Below are 24856 nucleotides of genomic sequence, written 5' to 3'. Positions count from 1 at the left end.
CGGGCAGCCCTGCCTTGCCCCAAAGCGGCTTGGGACTCTGCCTTCAAGGGAGCTTTCGTCTGCCAATAGAAGTGGCCTCGCGGCAAGGGGAGTGTGTCTGTGCACTTGCCCCGAGGCCGCTTCTCCTGGCCAATCGAAACTCCTTGAAGGCAGAGTCCCCAGCCGCTTCAGGGCGAGGCGTGGCACACACACACTCCCCTCGCTGTGAGGCCATTTCTACCGGCCGATTGAAGTAGCTGGTGACTGCATTTGGGGAGCTTCCATTGCCTGAAAGAGACTGCCTTAAAGGCGAGGGGACACGGGTAGCCACGCCACACCCTGAAGCGGCTGGGGACTCTGCCTTCAGGGAGCTTCTATCGGCTATCGGGGTATTCTAGCCTAGGCTACCTGCAGGGCACTCCTTAAAGGCAAGTTTTCTCCCCATCCCCCCCACCCTTCCCCCACCCATTTCTCTTCACCTCGTGTAGTTCTAACAAACAATGTGAGAAATAACGGGGAAAAGCATGGTTTGAATAGGCCTAAATTTTGGTGGCGGGGCTTAATTTCACCTCATGCCTAGAAATCATGCTGGCTCTTCCTATTGGTGGAGGCCGTATTGTTGGAGAAACACGGTAGTAGGACATTGAACACAATATCTTTGCCTCTAAATCCTTGAAAAGATTGGGCTAGATGACTTTGCTATGCATTATATAAAATTGTTCTATAATTTTTTAAAAAAACCAAGGGATCTTCTATGTTCACGTACAAGACTACTGAAGTGATCTTTAGAGACAAATCTATTTTCTTTGCTAAGGGATTTTCTTTCCCAATCTTAAAACTTTTTTCACACTTTTTTTCCTTTGAGAAATGTTGTGTCTTAGTTTTCATAACTCCTAACCAACATAGCCAACATACCTAAAGGATATCACGCTGAAAAGGCCTGTATCATCATCTATAGCTAACAATACACCTTCAGGCCAAAATTCCAGTTGCAATTCATGTCCCTTAAAATACCATTTACCCTCACCTTCTTGAATGGAATATGCTTTAAGATGTTTAAGAAGTAGCAACCAGAAAAGTCACATAGAAAGGGCAAACTACTTTTATTTTCTTCACAAGAGTCACAATGCTGGACTCTTGATCCAAGGTTCTAAATGTAAGTTAGCGGGACAGAAGTAGCCAAGAGAGGCATGAAGATAACTCCCTCAGCAGCCTACTTTAGTTTCTAGAAAAGGGAAGTCCTTCTAAAACCATCTCCCCAGCAGCCATTCAGGTTAAACTCAAGATTAATAACAAAAACACATGACAGACCCGAGTAGCCAAGATTCAGAACGAAAATGGACAAATTTCAAGGGGAGAAATTAATTTTAAAAAAACCTTAAGTTATTGCTTAGATTAACACCCTAATTAAATTCAAGAAACAACTGCACTTCTTTTTGATGACATCACTGTGTCATCACCCTTCCTTCCTACATTTGTTGCCAAGGAGAAATTGCCCACTGATTGAGAAAATTCTTTTTTACAGTTTGTACTAAGGGGATTCCAATATTGTAAACATTAATACTGAATGCATTAAAGCACCACAGACATGCATTTTGAATACTTTTCCTTGGCATGGGAAGTCTTAATTTTCTTGCTTCTATACAATATCATGGGGCATCAGACCATGTTTTCTGGTTTGTCATCACTGCTATTTCTTAGTATTTTTCTACGTAAACTGTTGCTCTGCTCTGTCTTTACAGTAACAGAGGGTATACCATGCAGGTTCTATGCTGCAGATTCGAAAGCACATCCACCATAAAGCAACTCCTAGCATAAAGGTGATCTTTTCTTTCACACAAGTATCTGTCTGCCGAATTATTTTTACAAACATAATTCTCCAAATTGTATTTTTCCCTCTATGCATAGTTTATAGTTTTATCGTATAGCTACCTGCCCTTTTTCAAATTATACCTTATTATCTGTCAGCGTGTATGCTGCTATTAAACATACATACCACAATTCTCTTCATCTGAGCCATCTAGGCAATCGCTGGTACCGTCACAACGCCACTTAGCAGCAATACATGTTCCATCTTCACACTGCCAGGCATTTAGATCCCCACCACATTCTACCACTATAAAGAAAGAGGAACAAAAACAGGTTTAATAGTTTCACTTAAATTTGCCTCTATGAACTGCTCTACAGAAACTTTCCCCAATAGGACATCCCCTGGTGGACTGGAGCAAACAAAGCTATTCAGAATTCCCAATTCCCGGAGATGCTCTTTCCTTCATTTTAGTTCTGGGACTACAATTCTATAAAGCACAGTGCTAATCTTAAGAGAGGATTTTCTTAAATAAGTTGGTTTATGAAGTAGTTACCACAATAGGCAGTCAAGAGATCAAGGTTAAACAGACTCCACAGTTCAAAGGGGAAACAGATCTCGTCACCAATACAATCCACTAAACTGCTCCAGAAGATGCCAGTGAGCAATATTAATTAATTATTTTATTTTATTTTATTTTGTCAAGCAATTATAAGATAACAGGTATAAGTATAAACATAGTTATGAATACATGAAATGGATACATATAAGAAAAATAAAAAGAAACGATAGGACAGGGACGGTAGGCACGTTGGTGTGCTTATGCACGGGTGTCATTACTCCAGGGGTGTCAAACTGGCTGGATGAATCACATGCAAAATAATCAGTCGTTCCATAAAGGCAAGCTACTACACACATGCAACTGTGCCATGGGGTGGCATTCTGTTCCTGGCTGATTGCCCATCTAAAGTGCTCTTGCTACAAGGAAGCTGGAAAGGCCAGGGCTGTCTAATCTAGCTATCTTGGGTGAGATGTACCATAGTTCTCAACTCCAGAAAGTGCAACTTATAGCAAGGCTGTCTACTTCCCATTCAATGCAAATCAAAGCCACCCTGATTATTCCATCATAATCTTACGTTGATATGTTTGATCAGTTATTGATGCTTTATGAACACTTAATGAGTCCATGATTCTATTTTTTCTTGTCATTTTGTAAACAGCTAGCATGAATTACTATAACCTGGTTAAAAGATCTTCACTGTATTTTAGGGATTGAGTAATAATATCAACTTTAGCCAGACATCCACATAATTTGGGGGGGCGGGGGGGAATTGCATACACCACAGAACATGGCAAAAGTCATAGCAGAGTAAAGAACTACTAACATTAGGAAATTTTAGCACCTTGCTTTGTAAACTCAAATTCAGCATTTTGACAATTAATGACAAGATAAAATGTCAAATTAAGGAGTTCCACATGGTTTGGATAACTACTCCAAACTACTAGTTATCAGTCATGCTGGTCTGGTATGTTGAATTTATAGCCCAGAACATGTGGAGGACACTAGGTTAAGCAATTCACATTGCTTGTCTTACTTTGATCTGTCCTATCAGATAAAAGGGCAAAGGTCTATGGAGATTATTACATTGCTTTACAGTTTGAAATTCCTAGATAAGCAGATAGTCAATCAGCACCATACTGGTTATAGCTGATGGCAAATGAAAATATCTCAAGAGCAACAGATTAATTTTATCCAGAATTTCTTTGAAACATTAGACTTGGAATTTATTTGAACAAAGCATGCTCTCTGGAATGAATATCTTTTCCTTTCAGTTAAGATCTGGTTCAGGTTCCCCACATATATACAATAATTAATTTCCTAGGTAGGTTGGCACCTATTTATCTGGGATTAAATAGAATGCCTTAAACACCTGGTCTATGGTATATAGATGGAAGCCAAAAATATAGGGGAGGTACAGAGCTAGCTAACTAAAACAAGCAAATTTAGGTGTGGGCTAGCAAGCAGCAGCAGACATGGGCCCAGGTTGAAGAAAAAAAAACCATGCCATTCAACTAAGAGCAATTAAAGATGCTTGCAGCATCTGCTCATCTTGTGTATGTTGAAATACGAAGCCATATACAGAACACTCGCCTTAACTCTAGTACTGTGCTTACCTAAGAAAGTAAATAATTGCAAGTATTACCAAGCCAGGACTAGGCAGTTTTGTGCTTGTGTAAACTTTCTTTGGGGCTTCCTGATTTATTTGCTCCAGCAAAACAACCACCACCACCACCAGGCAGGCAACAAAGCAGAACACCTATCTCCCCTTTCCTCCTTTGTACTATATTTCAGAAGTGAGCTGCCGCAGCCCTGTGTTTTGCCTGATGTGTGCTTGTTCTTTCCCTAGCTTCAAAAATGTGGTAAAAGTATATAAATTAGTCACCATCACTCCCTTTTGCAAACTGCCCACCACAACTATTTTATCAAAATTCTCCCCAGATTAAAAAATTGCCCCCACCACCAACCACCTCAAAATCTGATCCTTTTCAAGTCAGTGCCCAAATGTTTGTTTCTTAGCCCTCGACTGCATGGAATGCCTTTGAAGAACTTACCACAAAGTTCATCTGAACCATCAGGGCAATCTTGTTCTCCATTACAAAGCCATGAGTAAGGAATACACTTATCTCCACAAACAGCTTGCAAGGTGGCATTACAAGGTCTTCCATCTGGAAAAAGAAAAGCACAGAATTAAAAAAACAGTTGGGCCTAGACCAGGGGTCTCCAACCTTGGCCACTTTAAGCCTGGCGGACTTCAACTCCCAGAATTCCCCAGCCAGCTTCAATTCTGGGAGTTGAAGTCCATCAGGCTTAAAGTGGTCAAGGTTGGAAACCCCTGGCCTAGACCACATAACATTTCATCCATGAGTACATGATTAAGAACCCATCCTGAAATGTAGCCCAATGGCCAATTATATTGAGAGAATCACCATTTCCATCATAGCAATCCATTTTATTAATTAGTAAAATTAATAGTAGCTATTCTGACTCAGAATTACCAATATGTAAGTAACTGTCCACAAAGCAGAGGTGGTATTAAGCAAGTTCTGACCAGTTCTGGAGAACCGGTAGTGAAAATTTTGAGTAGTTCGGAGAACCGGCAAATACCACCTCTGACTGGAGATTTTACAGTATCCTTCCCCTGTCACACCCACCAAACCCACAGAACTGGTAGTAAAAAAATTCGAATCCTTCCACTTCCCCAAAGGCCTGGATGAAGAGACACTATAGCTTGGGGAAGTCTGTTTCCAAATATTTGGATGCTATTGTTTGGGCATAATGCTATATGAAATGCATTTGGACACACCTGGCCCTTTCCTGGAGGCCCAGCCGCCTCCCATGCAAAACAAGGCCTGTGGTTTAAGGTAATCTTAACAGGAGTTAATGAGGATGCACCTCACATTCCAAACCAGAGTTTGTCCTTTGAATCAGGATTTCTGTACAGCCATTTTTCTGAAAGCCATCAATGCAGGAAGCATTCAAAAAAGATCTAAACAGCAAGCCCCATTTTTTTAAAAAAAGTGAGTATTGCAATATCAGTTTAAATCAGAGATGACCAACCCTGGCAAGTTTAGGATTTGTGGACTTCAACTCCTAGAATTCCCCAGGCAGCCATGCCAGCTGAGGATTTCTGGGAATTGAAGTCCACAAGCCTTAAAGTTGCCAAGTTTGGACATACCTGGTTTAACCATTAAGCTGGGATGTGATAGCAAAAATTAGGGCTGAAATACACTGGTAAGGGACACTGGAAAGTTCCTTACCAATGAGCCCAGCAAGCAGAGTCCTCTAAAATATCCAGAAGGGAACCCTAAAAAAAGACAAGAACTCAACTTACCACTGAATGATATTCATGAACTAAAAGCAATACTGAAAAGACCCCAAAACACTAAAAATCCAATAGCAAATATGCAGTTTGTAAGGAAACTACATAGACATGTCCATGTAAGTTGAATGGTTCCTAAATCAATGATAACCCTGAACCTAACATGGCCACGACTACAGCACAGGTACATGACTATCAACTGAATCTTACACAAGTGAGGCTTATTCCCAATCACTGCCACTCTCAGTGGTTTTATTTAAGAGCCCACTGAGAGATTTTCTGCACTATTACTTTAAACTCCTTGATACCTGTGAATGGCTGGAATGAAGTCAGTTGTTGATGTTTTTTTTAAAAAAACCCTGCCAGGGTATTAACCCTTTCCTCTACTTTAGTCACAATGACGGTTTACTTTTTGTCCTGGCCATATTTACCCACCATCCCTGACTTCTTTACTTCTTCCTGGATAGATAAAAAGTAAAGACCACAACATTACTTGTAGTAGGTTCCCACATTTGGGATGGAAGAAAAAAAAAGGCAAAACTACCAGTTTCCCCTATTATTAATAAAATAAAAAGTAAATAAAATTTAGTCTATCACCTATAACCTCTATAACTGTCTGGTTTGGTTCTGCAACCCAACAGGACAGACACAGACTTCAGAGAGTAATTAGGACTGCAGAAAAAACAATTACTGCCAACCTGCCTTCCATCGAGGACCTGTATACTGCAATGAGTGAAAAAGAGGGCTGTGAAAATATTTACAGACCCCTCACATCCCAGACATAAACTATTTCAACTCCTTCCCCAAAAAACGCTATTGAGCACTGCACACCAGAACAACTAGACACAAGGACAGTTTTTCCCCACAAAGCCATCACTCTGCTAAACAAATAATTCCCTCAACACTGTTCAACTATTTACAAAGTCTGCACTATTACTGTTAATCTTCTCATCACTCCTTATCATCCATCCCCTCCCATTTGTGACTGTATGACTGTAACTTTGTCACTTGTATCCTTACAATTTATATTGACTGTTTCCTAGTATGATTCGATTGCTTATTGTACCCTATGACTATCATTAAGTGTTGTACCTTACGATTCTTGACGAAAGTATCTTTTATGTATACAGACAGCATTTGCACCAAGACAAATTCCTTGTGTGTCCAACCACACTTGGCCAATAAAAGAATTCTATGCTAAATTAAAACAAGCAAGCCTATCTTTTTACTGCTTCATCATAAACTCCGGGGGTGGGGGAGCCCATTGTTTCTTTGTATCGTTGTTTAAGTAAGCTATGATAAGCAGACTCCAAAATAAGGCATTCCATCCCAGGACACTTTCTCTCCCAAAACTGGGGGTTGGGGGGGAGGGTGGGGAGAGAGATACAAAAAGTCCCTTCTCACCTCCGCTGGGCGACAAGCGACCCCAGCCACTGAGTGCAGCCAAAAACAAGAGAACACCGTGGAGCGTAAAAAGCTCCATGACTGAGAGGGGAAAACCACAGCGAACCAGCGCTGTCTAGGACAAGCCGAGCAGGAGGTGAAGCTAAAAGAATAATCCACAAACGGCAATCTCGCAACGCCGCTTTGGGGGAGCTTTTATCTGCCGCCCAAGTCCCATTGAGTTCAGCTGGGCGCCAATCAAACCGCTTTGGGTCTGGTTTCACTCAAGCTGCTGCTACCGTCGCGCCCGCAAGAGGGCGCCGTTGTGCGCGACAGTTACCATCCTGCCCACACTTAACTAAAGGAATAGAAAACCGCGGCTTTTTACTTTTGGTAAACGTATATGGGAATCGCAGGACGCTGAAGCCCTACGCGAGAGCCCGATTACAATTGCTTGACAACGTAAGGGCTTGTCAGATAACTTTGCGTTGTCACCTGGACGTCAAAGTGCTTACCAGATCATTGGCTTCTGTGTAAGCGTGCATCGCAGTCTAAGCTTTGCAGAATTATAACACTCCACCTGGTACTTGTCATCCATAATACACCGCTTTTTAATTTACTTTTCTTTTTTCGTCTTTATGAACGAATTAGACTCCCCATTTGATCGTAGATGTTTGATATAAATGATTGGGTTCCTTAAGGGAAGACATGCTATTTTCTCCCTCTCTCACTCCCAGGAGTAAATCTAATGGATCGCATCTGCAAAGATTCGGCTGTTGAAGGCATTTTCTGGCTTGGGGGCACCAGGAGATGGAATTCTCACCTAGAAGAATCTTGCCAATTGCAGTTATTTTTAATGGCATGAGATTTGTGCCAGAAAACTGATATTGTCAAACACACACACACATGCACACAAATCTGAACTCTTTAACCACACCATCTCAATTACAGATCACCTAGGTCTGGAGTCACATAACACAATGTATTAATCTCCTGGGTTTCATATCCCCAACGTATTAGTCTAAAACAAGTGATTAGTTTGTGATTCAATGTTGTGTAAAAGCTGCCAAAAGCTGCTTCCCCACCTAGTGATCCTTCATAGCAGTGTTTTCCAACCTCAGGAACCTTTAAGAAGTATGGATTTCAACTCCCAGAATCCCTCAGCCAGTGCTATCAGTGTTGTCAGTAGTGAGGGATACAGGTGTTTACCAAAACCATAAAGCCAACTAGGAAATAATTAAACTTCAGAATATTGAATCTTGCTTGTTAAGAATCTGATTTGGATTTTCCTCCCCTCCACCTCACTTTGAAAAAGTTGTCAAAATGATTTTGTGTCTGAAACAATATTTATATCTAGCTTAGGGCTAGAGAATTAGAGTTTTGCTATCTTATAATACCATCTTTTAAAAATGGATTGGGGATATATATTAAACTAAAGTTTCAAATTCATGTTTCTAAAAGATTACATCTATCTCTTACTCTCACATACATACATAATTAAAGTAATTAATTGAATACATTGATAACCATTTTCACAACTTCATACAATTTTTATATTGTAATATAAAGACTGCCATAGCCATCCTTATAATAAATTGCCTTTTGTACATATTACGATTGCTTCTTGGTTACATTTATTATCTAAACTGTGTACTTGCACACCAGTAACAAATTGAATTTTAAAGGATATTTAAGCTATTTAAAAGTGATGCTGATCATAAAAAATATGCTTAAAGAATACAGCATTATTACTTAGTTTTGGAAAATGGGTACATATTTTGCTATAATACTTGCAAAAAAAAGAAACAAAATTGCAAATTCCAAATTTTAGAATGTATTTCTTTATTAAAATACAAAGCAATAGCAAAAATAAAATAAAGATTAATTTATATATTTTACACAGAGACTTTTTTAAAAAGTTCAGTAGTCACCTCTCTTTTCCCTCTGTCAAAATACCCCCAACAATTTCAGAAACTGACAGTAGACACACGCTAAAAATAAATTGTTGCAAGCCAGTTGCAGTTTTATCATTTCAATGTTATATTATTTTTTTAAAGCTATTCTGCACGCACAAAGCACCCACAATCTTTAATTTCTTGGTAACTTTCAAACGGAGGGAATATACAGGTAGTCCTTGACTTACAATCATCCTTTTAGCATCTATTAAAAATTGCAATGGTATAGAACAGGGGTGTCAAACTTGCGTCGTCACGGCAACATCACATGATGTATCGGGACGTTTTTCCCCTTAGCTAAATCAGGCATGGGAGTGGCCAGCATATGACGCATCCAGCCCACCACCCATGACTTTGGCAGCCCTGGTTGTAGAACAAGATGATGAGAAGTTCTTACATCAGGGATGTCAAACTCATGGCCCGCAGGCTGGATGCGTCATGTGCTGGCCACACCCACACATGGTTTAGCAAAGGAGGGGGGGAAACTCACGATGTCATGTGACTGCCTTAGATCATGTGATCAAAATTCAGATGTTGTCAAATGGTATGTGTTTATGACAGTTGCAGTGTCCCAGGGTCATGTAATGGCTGTTTGCAACCTTCCCAGCTGGTTTCTGAGAAGCAAAGTGTATTTTAAGAATTGCTGCAACAAAGTTTAATTGGTTCAAGATGATAATAAGACTCCTGATTTGCATCTTTTGGTCCCCAAACAGAATTTATCATTTTTAATTCTACTAGATCCTTCCCATAAACTTTTTCATGGGATCAAAATTCTTTCTGGTCCAATGTATCCTTGAAGACTTAAGGGCAATAATTGAAGCTAATGCCTGAAGCAATACTGGCCCAATTAACCCTTTACACAATGGGAAAATAATACTGTTCAGGGACATGGCATAGGCATTAAATGAAAATTTGTGATCCCTCTATGATCCCAGCATCACCAGTCCCTGACCCACTCCTTCCTCTCATATGTGTTTCAACAGATTCTCAGAACTGTGAACAGCAAACAAGCTGGAACTACAATTATATTGAAGGTTTGAAAGAATTGCCTGTTAATCAGGCCTGTAAAATGAAAAGAAATTAATAGAGCGAAGAGTGGAACACATCATTTTGGCAGGAATGTCATCTGGATTCTCTGGGGTTAAGTAAATGAAGCTAGGGAACAAAGTGTCTTGCCAAAAGTAATGGATTCTGTCAGGATTAGAATGAAAACTGTTCCATGTTTCTAGTCATAGATGTCCTTGCAGTTCATTCCATGGCTGAGGAATGTGAATATCCAGTTTCAAAAATCTAATAAACATCAGCCACTTTCCTGGGTAAAGAATCTTCTGATAAAACAAAGGTTTCTCTCATAGGTTGCTTTGATCCAGGGGTGTCAAACTTGATTTCATTGAAGGCTGCATCAGCATTGTGTTGACCTGGAGTGGGGGGAGGTGGAGTGGACCTGGCCAGCTTGATGTCACTTGTGTCCGGGGCAGTGGTGGGATTCAATTTTTTTTTACTACCGGTTCTGTGGATGTGGCTTGGTGGGCATGGCAGGGGAAGGATGCTGTAAAATCTCCAGTCAGAGGTGGGATTTTCCAGTTCTCTGAACTACTCGAAATTTCTACTACCGGTTCTCCAGAACTGGTCAGAACCTGCTGAATACCACCTCTGGTCCAGGGCGCCTGTGGGACCTGAGCACTCTATCAGAGAAAACAGGCTCCTGAGCTCCATTTTCAGCTGTGACAGCCTCCTGCAACCCTTTGCCAGTGAAAACATGCAGCCCTTCCGAACTCCATTTTCACTGGCAGAGGCACTATAGGCCAATCCTTGACAGTTTCCAGGGCGGCCCTGTGGGCCACATCTAAGCACCCAGTGGGCCTTGAGTTTGACACTCCTGCATTTAATCAATTGAAAGGAAATGGCAGAAGCTTTACAATTCAAACTGGTCTGAGAATCTGGATAGGGTTTTGCTAGATTTCTACTGAAATGCAGTATCTCTCCTGTCCCACTGGATATCACTTTTAATAAAGTCAGCATCAGGAAGATGCATGACTTAATAATACACTGTATAATATACATTTTCAAAGAATATTCATCTTTTCTCCCAATGAATGCTTGAGTATGGAGTGGCTGAGTATAGCCACCTGGGATATTTGTAGAACAATGCCTGCAGGTTTATTCAAATGTAGACTTGATTGACTTCAGCTTACTCCCAGGTAGGTAAAGAAGTATTTTCAGAACAAACGTTATTAGGAACTGAAGATCTGAAAACAAATTATATATGTACCTTTTCAAATAAAATAATTTATGGAATTAGTACTATCAAATTGAGACTAGGGTTAAATATTAAAGCTTTTGGATATTGCAGTGAAATATTTTGAATACTGAACCCAGTGGGTTTACATGTACTTATATCTAGATGTCAACAGCTTAGTTTCTTGCAACGGAGTAATTAAGCATCAATTTTGATTGCAAACATGTGAAATCCAACTGGTTTAACACTTGTGAGAAACTGCATTTGCAGGCCTACCTTGGTTGCTCAAATTTAAAGAAACAAGATCAAGATTTGGGTTTGAATTTTCCTTCTAATGAGACAAAAAAGAACCTTTGAAGTTGCACAGAATGCTGGATCATTTTTAGGCATAACATTTTTGAGCTGTCTGTGATGGAGCTGATATTCAATCTATCCAGCGGTGGCATGGATTCCTATGGTACAAGGAAAGTAGGGTACAGGGATATTTTAGGAGACACAGTGTCAGAGACGCCTTATTAACAGTATGGGAGAAAATAAGGGAAAATTTCACTATATGAAAATACCAATCAGGTTGTCAACAATAGAGGTATTTACATATCCAAATGTTTTTAAAAGGGAACATATTATTAGATATAAAGAAATGTTAAATGAAAAGGGTGAACTCAAAACAAAGCAAGAACTAGAGGAACAAGGGATAAGTATAGGTTGGTATTCATATTTGCAAATACACTCAAGGTATGAAAAAGATACCAAGATGACTGGGTTTTATAAGAAACTGACTGAATTAGACAGAAACTTAAGAGGCACCGAAGAGAATATGATCAAAAAATTATATGGTTATTTATTAGGGATGAAATTAGAGGAAGAGCAAGTTAAAGAAACAATGGTTGCATGAGGGAAAATTTTTGGATATGGGATAGACTTGGACAAATGGTAGACATTATGGACTAGAAACTACAAGTTAACTATGTCAAGGGCGTACAAAGAGAACTTGTATAAGATGTTTTATAGGTGGCACTTCTCCCAGCGAGAATAACCAAGATGTTCAAAAATAAATCAGCGAAATGTTGGAAATGTCATCAAATAGCTAGATCATACTACTATATGTGATGGACATGCCTTGACACTAACAAACATTGGACTAGAATACACACATGGTTGGAAAAAAAGATAGAACAACACATAGATTTAAAACCAGATATATTTTTATTGGGAATTTTGCCTGAAGGTTATAGTAGAGAGATAACATATTTGATTATTAATGTATTAACAGCAGCTAGAATTGTATTTGCACAAAATTGGAAAAATGAGAATGTTCCAACAGAGGAGGAAACAATTAAGAAAATAATGGAATGTGCAGAAATGAGTAGATTGACAATGGCAATTAGAGAACAGGAAGAAAACAATTATAAGATTTGGAATTTATTTTATGAATGGTTAGACAGTAGAATAAGAAACAGAAATGTGATAACAGTAATAATATATTACAATTAATTGACTTAGATTGAGTAAGAAAATGAATATAATTTAGGTAAGGATGTAATATATTTTTGAAAGATAATATTTACAATATTAATGATAATATAATAACTGTGAGGTAAAATATGGATTAGAATGGTTATATATATATAAACAAGTAAAAAATATATGATAATAGTATTATGTGCACAGGATATATGTACTTAGCAGACACACTGTTGAACTGAAAGATGGTTTTCTATGTTTGTTTTTGTTGTAAAAATAAAAAAAAAACTTTTTTTCAAAAAAAAAGACGATATTGAATCTATCCAGAATGAACACTGGGAATTTTTTTCTTCCAGGAGAAAAGCAAAAGATTTCAGCAAAATTCAGACGGACTCCTCAAACAGATTCTAATGTTCCAATTATAATAAAAAAGGTACACATTTCTCTATAATATAAAAGGTACACATTTCTAACAGTTCTGTTTCATAAACGTGTTTCCACTTCTTCATGGGGCTTCTTTATCTTAATTGTGAGATTAGCATGCTTGAATTCATCTTTCCCTGGCCATAACTTGCCCTGTTTGATTTGAATCCAACAGCAACCATATGCACAAACATGGACAGCTGACCCCAAGATGGCTTTTGGGGCTTTCCAAGCCATTCCAAATTAATCACCTTTCACATCAGCTTCAGCAGCAGCACTATCAAGAATGAAAAATTATGGTTGTTACAGTCCAAATTGTTATATATTTGAATACTTGAAATACTGCCTTTTGATTGGTCCGTCTTATATATTTGAATTCTTGAAATACTGCCTTTTGATTGGTCCGTCTTATATATTTGAATACTTGAAATACTGCCTTTTGATTGGTCCGCCTGACAGCGGGAAATTCAAGGAGCCGTCATTGGCCGCGAGCAGCTGCTATAAAAGAGGCTGCCGCGGCTCCACGGTAGTTCAGTTTTCTGAGAGACTAATAAAAAGAGCTGAAATCTGACTGGTCTTGAGTTGATCCTTCCCGCGACTTAACACAAATGAACAGGAGGAACACAGGATGGGAAGTGCCATCTGGAGAGACTTCTGAACTGCAGTTATAAGTAATAGTTCAGAGGTATTGACTGGCGTATTAGTCAGGAGACTGATCTAAGGAGATTTTCATTCTAACTTTTGTTGCAGGTGTCAAGAAAGTTAATCAGTTAAATGGGTACTCCTCCCCCTGCCCCCTTTGTCCTTTCCAACTATCTGTATACTCCTTTTCCTGTTCCAATATCTGGTAAGGCAGACTAGGAGGCAGCTTTTGCTGCTCCTGCGTCCTGCCCCTGACTTCCTATTTTTTCAAAGTTTGTTTCCCACTAGATGGCGTCTCCAGCCAAAGGAATCTAGAAACTGAAAGGAATTGGAATGAAACTGAAACCGATGGAATCCTCAGCTCTTGCTTGCTTTCAAGACTTGTTCCTACTGATAAAATTTCACTTCCACTTAAGAGACATCAAGCGAGATGACACACAATAAACCTAACCACGCATACAGGTAGTCCTCGATTTACAACTATTTGTTTAGTGACTGTTCAAAGTTCAGTGGCACTGAAAAAACGTGGCTTACAACTGCTCCCACACTTACCACTATTGCAATGGTCACTTGAGCGGAGTTTGAGTCAGTGGTGGGATTCAAATTATTTTACTACCGGTTCTGTGGGCGTGGCCTGGTGGGTGTGGCAGGATACTGTAAAATCTCCAGTCAGGGATTATATTTGCCGGTTCTCTTAACTACTCAAAATTTCCACTACCGGTTCTCCAGAACTGGTCAGAACCTGCTAAATACCACCTCTGGTTTGGGTGCTTGGCAACTGGCATGTGCTTATGACTGTTGCAGGGTCCCAACATCATTTGATCACCCTTGTGATCTTTCCAACTGTCCTCCAACAAGCAAAGGCAATGGGGCAAGCTGGATTTGCTTAACAACCATATGATTTACTTAGCCGCAGTGATTCACTGAACAGCTGGGGTAAAAAAAGTTGTAAAATTGGGCATCGCATCACTTAACACCTGCTTTGCTTAGCAACAGAAATTTCACTTGCTGTGAACATAATATAAATACATATATACATATATATATATGCGTACATATATATTATTAATCTTTAGCGAGATTCACAATTCAACAGCTCAAATCCTAACCAAGGACCTAGGAACTGTTAAGGTAGCGTCGGAGGATATAAGCTGTTCCATGTAGGGTGGCTTTTTGTAGAATCAGGGTATTCAAATCTGATAAATTCAGAATGTCTAAATAGCAAGGTAGCCATTGAAGCATTGCTCCAAAGGCTCCAATTACAATTGGGATAACACACAATTTCTTTTTCCAAAGTCGCTCAACTTCAATTTGTAAGTCCCGATACTTTGTGATTTTTTTCTTGCTGCGTGTCTTTAATTCGTGCATTGGTATTGCAATGTCAATGAACTAAACCTTTTTCTTTTCAACTATTGTTATGTCAGGTGTGTTGTGGGCCAAGTGCCTGTCAATCTGAATTCTGAAGTTCCACAATATGGAGAGTTTCGCACAGATGGCTGATGCTTCATTTAACATCTTTATAAACATAAATAGATTTTACAAACCAGTTGTAGATTTCTCCAACATGGAGCACACTCAAACAGAAACATGTTGCAAGTTCAGAGCAGAGCTCCATTCTTCAGCAAGCAAGCAAGTTAGTTTCATCTTCAATAGACAGACTCAGAGTTCAACATAGCTGCAGAATTGCAGAGCTTAACCTACGCCTAGGCTACTTTTAGTTTCAGTTTCCAGCCTAGGCTAATTCTAGTTTCAGTTTCCAAACTATCCTCATTGGCTTTAGTTGCTATGCCTATTCATTGGCTGATCTTGTTACCAAGCTCTATTCCAGTTCATGAATATGCTGACACACAAGATCTTGACTTTTTCATTCTCCAGAACCTTCTCAATTTGATGTTACTATGCTGAAATCCAAACTTTTGGCACAGTTTCCAGTGAATGATTTTAACAACTCGGTTATGTTGCTCTAGGTAGTCAGTTTGTGAAATTTTGCTGATTAAATGGTCAACTGTTTCATCTTTCTCGTTACAGAGGCAGCATTTGCTGTTGGTGGTGACATAATGAATCTTTGCCTTCATGCAATTTGTGGCCACGGCTTGTTCTTGAGCAGCCAAAATAAAGCCTTCAGTTTCTTTTTTCAGTATTCCTGACTTTAGCCAATTCCAAGTAAGCTTTTGGTCAGCTTTGCTTTCAATACTTTTCAGGTATTGGCCATGTACAGCTTGGCCTTCTGCAGCTGACCCATGGTGATCTTGTCAGCGCCAGTTGTTTTTAAGTGCTTGCCTAGGTCCTTAGGCACAGCACCCAGTGTGCCGAGTACCACTGGAACCATCTGCACTGCTTTATGCCAGAGTCTCTGCAGTTCAATTCTCAAGTCCTGATATCTGGTGACTTTTTCAAGTTGTTTCTCATCGATTCTGCTATCACCAGGTATGGCAATGTCGATGATCCACACTTTTTTCTTCTCCACAATCGTGATATCCGGGGTATTGTGTTCCAGAACTTTGTCAGTCTGTAATATTATTATTATTATTATTATTATTATTATTATTATTATTATTATTATTATTATTATTATTATTTACACAGCAATGTGACATTATACCTGCCAGTTCTTTAGCTGCTGTTGGCCTTCATTTGTATCAGGTTCTTCTCAAGAACCAAGGATGTTGTAATGTATCGGTATATCTGTACATCCAAGCACTGTGACTTTTGTAATTGACAGATGGAAATGTTGTCAATGCACAGTTTTTGTAAATGTATCCAAGGATTTTTGGTATGGTAATGTATCAATAAATACTAGGATGATTACTGCCAATTTATGCTATAATCTTTCAACTTCAATTTTCAGATCTTTATACTTTGTGATCTTCTCCAATACTTTGTCTTCTATTCTTCTTTAGTTCAAACTAAAGTGCTCTCACCTGACTCTGATAATAGATAAGGTAAAAACTAACGAAACAATGATAATGGATCATGCTGAATGTCCTTTTGAATACTGATGATAAGGTAAAGAGATTTCTTTCTGAACATCCCAGAATGGAAAGCCAATCAGTCAGCATAACAGAAAAGCAACAATTTGGCTGGATATGACAAATGCTGATCTGGAGCTACCCTTTGTTTATATGCTTTTTCTTCCTTTTCTATAAATTTGTTAAAGAAATACAGAATGCTAAGGAGTTTGTGCCAAGGCAAGCTGATGGGGTTGCCATATTGTTGAGACTGTTTCCTGCTTTGCATAACCCAAGACAATGCCGCAGATCAATGTAAGAAAAGATTTGGTGAACATCCAAAAACCACCAATTAAATCTGAATGTGTGCCAGACACTATGAAGTGAATGCATAATGCCAAGCAATCAGTACAAATCCCAGCCCATATTAATGGGAGGAGTAGAGAGGGAGAGATGCCAACTTGCTTTAAAATGGGCAACAGAGAGCAGATAGAAAGCTGAAGCACAAAAACAAATGATCACGACTTTTTTTACTGGAAAGTCCTTGACTTGAAAGCAACTTCTGACTTCCATACAGCTTCCCACTTCCTGATCTAAATATGTACGGTTTTGTTGATGGAAAAACCCATTCTTATGGCTTAGGAAGATGCTGATGGAACTGAATCCCTGAATGAATTATGCAACAAGATTTCTGGGACTGGCAAAGTACCTGAAATTATTGATGTGATACTATTCTAGGAAACTGCCCCAAAGCTATTTCTCTGTCAGGGCCAAGTGAGGTTATGTAACTACATGATAAAAGTGTTGAGGTGCTTGATTCAGGTTAAGAGGAAGACAGCAAAGGCAGCTCGGTGGGTGAGAGTATGTATACTATAAAAGGTTCCAAAGTTTTTTGTTCAAGATGACTAGCTCAAAGTCATGAATGTCCATTCAGAATGAACTTGTATTGAATTCCTTTCGATTCAGATCAGTGGTGATATTCAGCCGGTTTGCACTGGTTCGAGTGAACCGGTAGCAAGAATTTGGCATGGGTCGCTGAACCGGTAGCGACTTCTGGCTGGCCATGCCCCAGAACCAGTTGCCCGGTTGCCCAATGGTCACTGCTCACTTGCTTGACCTGCCCGGCCGCCCTCTCGCTGCTCACTTGCCCCACCCACATGCTCGCCGCTCACCCTGCCCATCCCTATAAAAACGCTTCACCTTGTGGCCTGATCACTTGCGCATGCTAGTCTGCTCTGTGGCTTGCCTGCCGAAGCTGACTTGAGTCTACTCTTCTGCGGTGCCTGCACCACAACAGAACTGCCTCCTCCTACCCACAGGACCAGGTAAGCACTGACTCACTAGCCCCCGCCGCCCAGCCCTGGGCTTCCGAAACCAGGGGCTGCTCCTTCCCGCCGCTCCCGGGCTTGGCCCCGGGCTTCTGAAAGTCTCCAGCAGCTAGGGTCTAAAGGCTGCAATCTGGTATAGCTGCCCAAGATGCCACGGGCCCCTTGTGGGGTGGCCGCTACCCTTTGTGGCCAGCTGCTCCCACTGCCAGGCTTTAAAATGCCCCTGGAGCTCCTTGCCGACTAGCCAGGGCCCATAGGCCTCAGCCTAGCTAGCCTAGCTAAGTAACCCCCCTCCCCCAGCCTCCAGCAAGCACCTACTTCTTCAGACGCCTGAACAGCTGATGCTGACCAGAGGTGGTATTCAGCAGGTTCTGATCAGTTCTGGAGAACCGATAGCGGAAATGTTGAGTAGCTCAGAAAACTGGCAAATCCCACCTCTGACTGGAGATTACAGTATCCTTCTCCTGCCATGCCCACAAAGCCACGCCCACAAAGTAGTAGTAAAAAAAATTGAATCCCACCACTGCTGCTGACCTGCCTCCTGCCTTGCTTGTACTGCCTGTCTCTGCATCCAGCTCATTGACGAGCAACTGATTCTGCCTGCCTGCTTTCTTCAATTGGGTAAGTAAGTGGCTTTTTTTTCATGATTTAAACCAAGGGTCTCTAAACTTGGCAAGTTTAAGACTTGTGGACTTCAATTCCCAAAATTCCTGAGCTAACATGACTGGAGGAGGAATTCTGGGAGTTGAAGTCCACAAGTCTTAAAGCTGTCAAGTTTGAAGACCCCTGATTTAAAAAAAAACCAGTAAGTGTGTTTTTTTTGGGGGGGGATTTCTTTTTAGGAAATAGTCATATAAAATTTAGGAAATTGTAGTTGTTTTTCTATTTTTAGAAAGCAGCTGCTTTATGAGATTGTCATTGTATATATAAGTTCTTTTAAATTAAGTTGTGTGAAATGTTATGTGCCTATAAATTAATTAAAGCTATATTTTTAGATTTTTCCAGCTGTATCTGCTTTGTGAGAGAGTACGCGTGTAAATGTGATAGTTGTTTTTTTTTTCAGTTGTGTAGTTTTGTGGGTCTGCTTCCAATCCAGTCATGTTACAGTGTGACTTTTTTTTTTTCAGTTGTGTAGTTAGGATAACAACATGTCCTAGCATTTTGTGAGGTTGATGCTTGAAGCAAGCAGGGGACAGTTGACGTGAAGTCCAGCCGCTTTTATGAGACAAACAGCTTTACTTTGAGAAAATTAGTTACTTGTTTTGGGGTGTAAAACTTAGCCATTAGTAAAGCTGCTGTTAACATGTTGAGATTTCTGGAGCTGAGCTTTTGTTCTTGCCTCGGTCTTTTGTCTTTCCTATCATGGTGGTTAATTCTGCCAGTTATCTTAATAATGTTAGGTGTTGCTTTTTGTTGTGGTGCTTTTTGGCTTGGGGGTTCCTTAAAGGCAGAAGGGCTGAGATTTCTGGTGTGGGGTTTTTGGTCCTTGGGGGAACAATCATGCATCCGGGGTTTTTATTGCAGTGGCTTTATCGGGATTAAGTAAAAAACTGATTTTATCTGCAGTATTTTTGGGGGGCGCGTATGCTCCTAAAGTTATCTACACATTAACAATGATCAAATACTAATAATATTTGCTTATCCTTTTTTACTGAACTTTCCTTATATAATTGGTGTTTTCTTTTATACTTTTACATTTCTAGCTTCTGTGTCTGTTAGTTAGCCATTGATAAAACAAATCTCACATTAAAAGGTATTCAAAGCCTTCTGCTTGATTTAAAAAACCCTGAAAGTAGAATATAAACAGGTTCCCCATAATTTCTACCTAATCCTGCCTTCCTTGGCTTGAAAGATGTATTTATACAGGTAGTCGTTGAGATATAACAGTTTGTTTAGTGAGTGTTCAAAGTTACAACGGCACTGAAAAAAGTGACTTATGACTTCTTACACTTACAACCATTGCAGCATCCAAGTCACCATGAACCCAATTCAGGCACTTGGCAAATGGTCCGTATTTATGACGGTTGCTTTGTCCAGGGATCATGTGATCACCTTTTGCGACCTTCTGACAAGCCAAGTCAATGGGGAGACCAGGTTCACTTCACAACTGTGTTACTAATTTCATACAATCTCAGTGATTCACTTAGCAACTTTTGTGAGAAAGGTCATAAAACGAAGCAAAACTCGCTTAGCAATAGAAATGTTGGTCTCAATTGTGGTCATAAGTCGAGAGCTACCAGTATAACGTTTAAGTTTTCCTAGACTCCAAGCTTTCCTCCCACCTGTCATTCTACTCCCAGCTCTCAAATTTCTCACTTCTGTTCTGATCCCTCCAAGAATAAAAAGGAGGAGGAGGAGCCCAGGGTTACTATCTTTTTGATTGATGGCTCTAAGATCCAATCACCACTCTGTCAATTTGAAATGGCATCCTTCTTTCCCAACACAGGGCCTAAAAATGAGGCCTGCAATGAGAAAGGTCCATGGTCCATGGTGTTTGTTTCCCTGTAGTTGTCCCTCAGGCTGAGACAGCTACTGTTTTCAATTGTTTTCACTCTTTTTTAAAGCAAAGACACACACACACACACACACACACACACACATACATACACGCAAAATTCCATTAAAACTATGAATAGGATTATGATAGCAATAAAATTCCAGGGCAAAACAAAGCAAGACAACAGAAGGAATGGTTACACTGGATATTTGCCATTTGGGAGCCAATGCTGAAATATCTGTGCCCATTTAAGTGTCCGTCTGTCTGTTTGTGTGTATGTGTGTTTATTTATTTATTGTATGGTATATCATACATGGACTAGCAATATACACTGCTCAACAAAAATAAAGGGAACACAAAAATAAGATATCCTAGATCTGAATGAATGAAATATTCTTGTTAAATACTTCGTTCATTACATAGTTGAATATGCTGACAACAAAATCACCCAAAAATTATCAATGGAAATCAAATTTAGCAACCCATGGAGGTCTGGATTTGGAGTTACACTCAAAATTAAAGTGGAAAAAACACTACAGGCTGATCCGACTTTGATGTAATGTCCTTAAAAGCCAAAATGAGGCTCAGTAGTGTGTGTGGCCTCCACGTGCCTGTATGACCTCCCTACAACGCCTGGGCATGCTCCTGATGAGGTGGCGGATGGTCTTCTGAGGAATCTCCTCCCACACCTGGACTAAAGCATCCCCCAACTCCTGGACAGCCTGTGGTGCAACATGGCTTTGGTGGATGGAGCAAGACATGATGTCCCAGATGTGCTCAATTGGATTCAGGTCTGGGGAATGGGCAGGCCAGTCCATACCATCAATGGCTTCATCTTGCAGGAACTGCTGACACACTCCAGCCGCATGAGGTCTAGCATTGTCTTGCATTAGGAGGAACCCACGGCCAACCACACCAGCATAGGGTCTCACAAGGGGTCTGAGGATCTCATCTCGGTACCTAATGGTAGTCAGGCAACCTCTGGCGAGCACATGGAGGGCTGTGCAGCCCCCTAAAGAAATGCCACCCCACACTATTACTGACCCACTGCCAAACCAGTCATGCTGGAGGATGTTGCAGGCAACAGAGCGTTCTCTGTGGCATCTCCAGACCCTGTCACATCTGTCACATGTGCTCAGTGTGAACCTGCTTTCATCTGTGAAGAGCACAGGGTGCCAGTGGCAAATTTGCCAATCTTGGTGTTCTCTGGCAAATGCCAAACATCCTGCACGGTGTTAGGCTGTAAGCACAACCCCCACCTGTGGACGTTGGGCCCTCATACCACCCTCATGGAGTCTTTTTCTGGCTGTTTGAGCAGCCACATGCACATTTGTGGCCTGCTGGAGGTCATTTTGCAGGGCTCTGGCAGTGCTCCTCCTGTCCCTCCTTGCACAAAGGCGGAGGTAGCGGTCCTGATGCTGGGTTGTTGCCTTCTTATGCCCTCCTCCACATCTCCTGATGTACTGGCCTGTCTCCTGGTATTTTCTCCATGCTCTGGACACTACGCTGACAGACACAGCAAACCTTCTTGCCACAGCTCGCATTGATGTGCCATCCTGGATGAGCTGCACTACCTGAGCCACTTGTGTGGGTTGTAGACTCTGTCTCATGCTACCACTACCACCAGCATTCAAAAGTGACCAAACCATCAACCAGAAAGCATAGGAACTGAGAAGTGGTCTGTGGTTACCACCTGCAGAACCACTCCTTTATTGGGGATGTCTTGCTAACTGCCTATGCTTTCCACCTGTTGTCTATTCCATTTGCACAACAGCATGTGAAATTGATTGTCAATCAGTGTTGCTACCTAAGTGGCCAGTTTGATTTCACAGTAGTGTTACATTGTGTTGTTTAAGTGTTCCCCCCTTTTTTTTTTTTTGAGCAGTGTATATATTAACCTTTCATCTAGATTAATCAAATACAATTAAATATAAATGTTAGAAAGATCTATTTTCAAAGGCCAATGTCTAGGCGTTCTAATCATTGAAGCACAGCATTGTTGATATTAAAAATATATACGAATAGTTAGACTGGATATTTGGCAATTGAGAGGAAATGTTGAAATATCTGTGCCTGTTTAGGTGTCTGTCTGTTTGTGTGTGTGTGTGTTTATTTAGCTTACGGCATATCATACACGCACTAGCAATATATATTAACATTTCATATAGATTAATAAAAAACAAATAAATATAAATTTTAGATGAAATACAAATCCCCAGCCCTCTAACCATCGAAGCTCAGCATTGTTTATATTTAAAATACCAGATACTGTACATGCCTCAGTTTACAGCTGGGCATGATGTGATCTACAATTTGATGTGGGACCAGCAGTTTGTGTGTGTTTAAACACCTGTTTACTGTTCTTGAATTCTAATGTCAATCCCTGCCTGTAGTGTATTCATGTACATACTTCTAATACCTCGTTTCTATTGTTAGTCAACATAGCTTAACGATTGGTTAATAGAGACAGTTTCGGATTGGCCGCCTAAGCGGCGGGAAGTTTAAATACATGCCATTGGTTGCGAGTTGCGAGCAGCCGCTATAAAAAGGGCTGCCGCGGCTCGACTTCAATTGAAGTTACTGGTTGCTAATAAAGAGCTGAATTCAACTCCGGTCTTCGAGTCTGCTTTGTCCTGGCGATGGAACACTGCCTAAATTGCCCTGGCACATAATTTTGCATCTGTTTAGTTTCCCCTTTCCGCCCCCTGTTTTGCTGCTAAGTAATGGCAGGCCTTTACAGTTTGTTCAGCTGACTGGCCAAGCTTTTACATTTACTGCTTAAATATATATGTGGGGAAACAATCAAACATTTCTCACTTCCAAACCATTGGTTATTCAAAAAAAATTCTTTCTTTGTTCTATGGCAGTAGATTATAAGGAGTTGTAATTAAGAAATAATATTGGACAAGATGAGCAGCTCTGAAACGTTTTTGCTTGAATTAACTTGGAGAGGGGAAAGAAAAAAACTTCAGGACTTAAAGCACTAACAATGTTCTACCCTATCTAATACATTCCAGATATGATAAAATTGCAGTTGTCCTAATCTTAGCTGCAGGTTGTACTTGACTTATGACCATAATACAGTTGTAAGTCACTGTGGTAGTTAATTGGGTTGCTTAATGTAACACCAACTCATAACTTTTTTCCTGTAAAGTAAACCCTGCGCTTAAATGAATGCTGCTGTCATTAAGCTAATCCGTTATATCCAATGGCCATTTCCTTGCCAGAAAACAGATGGAAAGATTGGAAATTGATAAAAAAAAAATCATGATCACATGGCTAGTAATATCACTATTTTGTTTCTATGAAGCTAAACTTCATGAGTAAAAGTTTCCATGGACCTGCAAAAGAACTTGTTCCACATTGCTTTCATTTCTGTCAGTGGATGAAAAAATTAAGAAGCAGGGGAATGACAATTCATCCGTAAATCTATATATCATGGATGCAAAGGTCATCTCTAAGGAAGGGCAGTTGCAAAGATCACTTTGAAAAAATACCTCATAATTATTCCATTAAGCAGGCCAATGTACCATATCACACTGACATGATGGGTATGTAGGTATGCAATCCATGCCATGTCTGTCATATAATAAAGCAACACTTTCCAATGACAAGAGATGGAATCTGTGCATTTCCAGCCCACCTATATAATGGGTGTAATTAACTGATTATACTGCAATATGAAAACATGACCTCTTAGAGTAGTGGGTGAAATCTGTGTACACTCACTGCATGTGCGTATGCATATGCACATACACAGACTCACATTTTTTTTAAAAAAAGAAACACACCCTGAAATGTCAAAATTACTACATGTTCAAAAATTGTCAGTTCTTCGTTATATGCTTCTATCACTCTTTTGTGTAATTTCTGATGAAGGTCGATACTCAGGTTGATACTCAGACAAGCTGATTCTACTCTTCCATCACAGGGCATAACAGGATATGAAACAGGATAATTTGAGACTAGTTATTTAAAATGCTGTTTTGAAAATGACAATGAGTTTGAAGTGGGACTCTGTGTTCTTTATAAGAAGAAATTCCTCATTCAGGTCACTTTCCCTCTCCTAGGAACAGCCTGGGTGCTGCCATGATTAGTGGGGGGGAAATGCTGGTTGTTAAAGGAAAAACTGCAAATAAAACATATACAAAAAGAAAAAAAGAAAGGGAAAGCTTTGCTACCATGCAAAATGTTCTATTTGGAGGCTGGAATATGTTCAATTTAGCAAATCACTTCCTATTTACATTAAAAATAAAACACCCAGGACCAACCTTGGAATGGCCAAATCAATGAGAACTGGAATTAAAATA

The 24856-nt window shown here is 40.1% G+C and overlaps 2 protein-coding genes across 2 annotated transcripts in view; one reads left to right on the top strand and one right to left on the bottom strand.

Moving 5' to 3' along the window:
• Positions 1–4796, bottom strand: part of LOC113444089 (uncharacterized) — a 54328-nt gene extending 49532 nt beyond the window's left edge. Inside the window, exons 1-3 of the mRNA XM_087923199.1 lie at positions 4775–4796; positions 4400–4513; positions 1976–2095 (exon numbers count right to left, since the gene is read on the bottom strand). Coding sequence (XP_087779325.1) covers positions 1976–2095; positions 4400–4513; positions 4775–4796 — 256 coding nt within the window. The remainder of the gene's footprint in view (positions 1–1975; positions 2096–4399; positions 4514–4774) is intronic.
• Positions 1–24856, top strand: part of LOC148127225 (uncharacterized) — a 230714-nt gene that overhangs the window by 70112 nt on the left and 135746 nt on the right. The window lies entirely within an intron of this gene.

This window comes from Pseudonaja textilis, chromosome 2 (genome assembly GCF_049901715.1).
Source record: "Pseudonaja textilis isolate UNSWEBS1 chromosome 2, rPseTex1.2, whole genome shotgun sequence".
Taxonomy (NCBI): Eukaryota; Metazoa; Chordata; class Lepidosauria; order Squamata; family Elapidae; genus Pseudonaja; species Pseudonaja textilis.
Note: the sequence above shows the minus strand (reverse complement) of the source record. Positions and strands in the feature narration are given on the sequence as shown.